This window comes from Vicia villosa, linkage group LG5 (assembly GCF_029867415.1).
Source record: "Vicia villosa cultivar HV-30 ecotype Madison, WI linkage group LG5, Vvil1.0, whole genome shotgun sequence".
In the NCBI taxonomy this organism is placed as follows: Eukaryota; Viridiplantae; Streptophyta; class Magnoliopsida; order Fabales; family Fabaceae; genus Vicia; species Vicia villosa.
The window spans coordinates 152,086,732-152,091,269 of record NC_081184.1 but is presented as its reverse complement, the minus strand read 5'-3'; the positions used below and the strand labels follow the sequence as shown (position 1 = coordinate 152,091,269).

Sequence of the window (4,538 nt, the reverse complement as noted above, 5' to 3'; positions counted from 1 at the left end):
AGTCTTTTCTTAGACGGAAGCGCCGTTTCGTGGCTGGAGAGTAAAAAAACCCTAGCAAAGTGAGTGACTGAGTGTTGTGAACTGAAACGTGAAAGCATTATAATAGTAACCTCACATCTCCTTCTTGGACCGGTCGGTTTAGGATTTCGCTGGGCCCAGACATTCAACCCTAAACCGACCGGTTGAACCCATATGAACCCCCTTTTTTTAAACCGCAAAACCGACAACCCGTCCCAACCGAACCGTTGCCTATTGGATAGGTCGGATTGGGCTGGTTTCATTATTTCTGTCCAGCCCTAGGGTGAGCATCCCTTGTGTCTCTTTTGGGTCTCTTTTAATTCCCAAGTCCCTTTTGCTTATACATAAAAATAGGCAATGGCTCTTTTCGTCCACCATAACTCTGTAGTTGTAACTAGGAGTTATTGCTTAACATTCATCTATGATCATAGGATAGTAGGGTCATCAACATCTAACAAACCCAATGTAGTCTCTTTCTCTCTCTGTCTCCAAACTCTCAAATAAAGTCAGTGAATAATTTAAAACAGTCTTGAATAATTTAAAGGAAAACCATGCAGATTAGTTAGGCACCAACATTCATATAATTGTAAAGGAAAACCATGCTTTTACCAACAAAAAAATTATGGAAAACAATGAAAAAGAAAGGAAATATGACAATATAATTGAATATTGAGACATCTCATTATTCTAAATTTTAACAAATTCATTAACTAAACAAAGATCACTAATGATGTAAGAACTTGAGTCTTCCGAAACAAATGGCAACAGCAGATAAATCTTCCATTGAAATCAACAGAAAAGAATCATACATAATAGCTTGAACAACACATACATTATCCCTATTTGCAACTCTAATCATAAATCCTCTAGTGAACATCATCCATACAACTAAATAACTTTTGTATTCTCTGTCATCTATAACATCATAAACTGAGGCATGTATTGCATTGCTAATCCCTTGCCTTCAGTTTCTAGCTATGGTCAACAACATTGCACGCATCTGCATTATAATTATAATAACAAGTTTTACCAAAACCATGCTCCAGTTTGTGACACTGAACCCATATGCAGTGCAAGGCTATCTTAACCATAATTTCTGCAGCTTTGTTGCACATTATTGGATCTTACAAGCTATTTTCCCTCTGAGCATAGAGTGGCAAATTAGAATTGATACCGCAACGTTCAGGGTAGTACAGGAAGTTCAACCTTGTCAAAGGAAAAGAAACTGACCCTTCCTTCTGTGACCAGACAGATTTTCAACGGAATCCCCCCGCATTGTCTCTCAAGGGCTTCAATTTCCGCTCTACATGGCAGATGATCCCTGACAGATTATAAATGAAAAAAACTAATTTAACAGATTTTCCAAAACCATTTAGAGGAGGAAAAATTAAGATAAACTTATAGCTAATAATAAATTTGCATGGCTATTCATTTATAAGAACGAACGATATAGTATGGCTCTTTCTGTTCAAATTTAGAATGAGTACCCATAATATGTGCTTGAGTAGCCCTAATAAAAAAAAATGATATAGTGTCACACTTCCTGCGCATATGGGTTTGTTTGTGAGTGCATGTGTAAGAATGTGAATCATGGTACGTTTGAAATCCTATGAGTCGTGTTCTCGATTGCTACATGATATTTCGGTTAATGGTATAAAGAGCACTTAACAAATAAATTTCTGAATCTAAGGTAACCATATTGATATGATCAGAATTGTAGTAATTACCTAGACAAGTACAGCAGAAAATTTGGATCACCTGGAGAAGATTTTCTAAACCTGCTGTCAGGAAGATAAACATCAAAATCCGGCTTCAAATCGTTAATCTTCAATTCACCAAATAGCTTACTGATGGAAAGCTCGAGTTTGGAACCCATGTCTACTAGTTGTGCGCTTTCTTCCGTGCCTTCAAGAGCAGCTTGTTTTTGAGAATTTCTAATGCTCTTCAAACTCCAAGCAACACCATGTCTCACAATTATGTATCCAAGAGACTTGAGATGCCTATACGCCTCAAACAACTCCCAGCAACATCCACTCTTCCTGCCTGCAACCTTATCGTACATTTCTACTAGAGATATGCTGCTGTTTTCGTCGTCCACGAGATGTAAGGCTCCTAGTTCCATAAGATACCTGCCAAAAATTAAAATTTACTAAAGCACATTTTTTCAAAATATTCAATTCTAACCAAAAAAAAAATACATCACAAAATCCTCTTTGGCTATTTTATCACCTACAAAGTCTCCTCGATTGTAGTATAAATCTTGCCGCTGCGAACTATTCCAGTTGATACCCACATTTTTCCATTCTTCTCAATAACCTCAGCCATTCCCGTTTCTTCATTCCACATGGCTTTTGATTTCACGTTCCTGGCGAATGAAATGTAAAAAAATATATTAATTCACACCGTAACGCGACAGTTATTATGAGAAAATGTGATTAATTGACCCTGCGACCATCGCAATCAGTATCTCAGCAGCACCGGTACCAACCGAAATCGCGAAAATCTATGCGACAGGAAAGCTAAAAAAAACTCGGTTATAAGCGCTTAATGAAGCACACACCTGAACTGCAATTTGGGCAAGGAACTAGATGTGAAGTGAAGGTCCTCTTCGTCACTTGCATTTTGCAAATAGACTTCATCGTTATCATCACTGTCTTCATTTGAAGAATATTCCCACGCTTTTGCTTCCATTGATCAAAAGCTGTGATTCAAAACATCAACCAATTGTTAGAAAAACAAAATAAGGAACTTGAAAAATGCTATAAATTTGAATATGATGGATAGCGAAGTCGTGGAAAATGACCTAGAAAATGCTATAAATTTGTTGGAAAATATAAAGGCACGGAGTGATTTGGTTTTATATGTGAGATTAATTTTGAAAAAAGTATGGCATGGAGGGTGAGAAATGTGAACCTGAGGCGAGGAAGAACCCAGGCAAACAAATGAATCTTCTCCTTGTAGTTGACGCAAGAGTGTTGGTACTGAGTGGTGTTGGGGGTTGGCGGCGGAGGGGTGTGGGCCGTGTGGCTCAGTAAAAAAAGAGCTAGGGTAATAAAAACCGGACCGGACCGGACCTATTAGACCGGGAACCAAAACTGAATCCGGTCCGTTAATGTCTGATAAACCGCTCAATAAAAAATCGGTGCAACCGGAAAAAACCGGCGGTTTACACTGTTTAAGATATTCAACCGATGAACAAATGACCGAGTATTTTTACCGATTTGATGATCGGTCCGATTTTTAAAACAAACCGTTTGAGTTTAAAGAAGAAGAAAGAGAGGAGTAATTGTATTAACCAAGGAATTAAAAATTAAAATTCATTTGCATAAAAACTGGATCTACAATCTACATAGTAGAGATAATGAAGAAATATAGCAAAAGTAATGGGATGCTTAAAGAAAAAATAATAATGTTCTGGACTGGGCCAAGACTAGGCCCAACACCGCTTTCGGCCCAATAAGCCTCAGAGGCCCATGTATAGTTCATGGCCTTCCGACACGCCTTGCTCGGCACCAACACCGCGCTCGGCGTTCATTCTCCCCCGGACATCATCCCTGCCGAGGACCCTGCTCCGCGCAGGGCTCTTTCATATCCAATCCTCCGAATAACTCGGATCCCACGCGGCTCCTAAAAGACCGCGTCTTCCCTTGGACTTCGGAGCGGTTAACCAGGACAGAGGGCGTACACGCACCTCCGATATTTCCGCTCAGGAAACCTGGCAGTCTCCTAGTTGGGCTTGGGAATCCAACCCAATAGCGAGATCATGGCCCAGCGCTGGGGGCTATATATACCCTCTTTAACTAGAGGGTCAGGTATTCAATTCTTACTCACTCTTAGCTAGTACTTGCGCTCCTTTGCTCGTCATCTTACTTTGGCATTGGAGTACCTTGCAGGTACACCCCCCTCCTCCTTCCTAGAAGATCCAGTCCGAGCAGCCTACGACGATCCTTCTGATCAGGTACGATCAGTGGCGCCGTCTGTGGGAAACTTGCTTCCCCATCTTTAAAGAACAAAGATCAAAGCTAATCATCTCCAATCGTCATGGCTGACAACAACAACATCCCAAGCGCTGACCCTTTCCTCCTCCACGAGCTGATCGAGGAATCCTCCCGCGAGCTAGCTCATCATCGTCGGGGGGATCGTCGGCGACAAAGGTCCGGGCATGAAACCCAGGACACCCAGCTGTTGCAGGTCCTACAACAGGTCCAGAATGTCGACCATGTTCCTCCAGAAGGGCACGTTCAGAACGGTGAGCAGATCAGAACGACCAACGTGCCGGAACATGCCCAGAATGTGAATGAGACCGACCCCCGAGACGGGCAACATGCTTCCTCATTCACCCACACCTCCGAGAGGCGGAGAGCCCGTCATGGGGAAGAAGAGGAACCGCTCAACATTCCCGAGGATGCTGACCCCATCACCGTCCGCTTACTCAAAGAAATACAATTGACGAACAGCCTCCTCAGAATTCAGGATGACCGAATTCACGAACTGGAAAGACAGCGGCGACGTCGCCCTTC

At 41.8% G+C, this 4,538-nt stretch overlaps 1 protein-coding gene across 6 annotated transcripts; it reads right to left on the bottom strand.

The window, feature by feature from the left end:
* Positions 1–765: 765 nt before the first annotated feature.
* LOC131603240 (uncharacterized) lies at positions 766–3,055 on the bottom strand. 6 transcript variants are annotated; one of them, XM_058875539.1, is made up of 7 exons: positions 2,932–3,055; positions 2,579–2,719; positions 2,252–2,383; positions 1,867–2,147; positions 1,746–1,799; positions 1,249–1,339; positions 766–1,160 (listed from the first exon to the last, which is right to left on the bottom strand). In XM_058875539.1, the coding sequence occupies exons 2-6, from the start codon at positions 2,707–2,709 to the stop codon at positions 1,275–1,277; spliced, it is 663 nt and encodes a 220-aa protein (XP_058731522.1). In that variant the 5' UTR covers positions 2,710–2,719; positions 2,932–3,055; the 3' UTR covers positions 766–1,160; positions 1,249–1,274. The 6 variants fall into 6 exon arrangements, with proteins under 6 accessions (XP_058731522.1, XP_058731520.1, XP_058731521.1 ...); XM_058875537.1 differs by having other exon boundaries at positions 1,746–2,147; XM_058875538.1 differs by having other exon boundaries at positions 766–1,339.
* Positions 3,056–4,538: the final 1,483 nt, after the last annotated feature.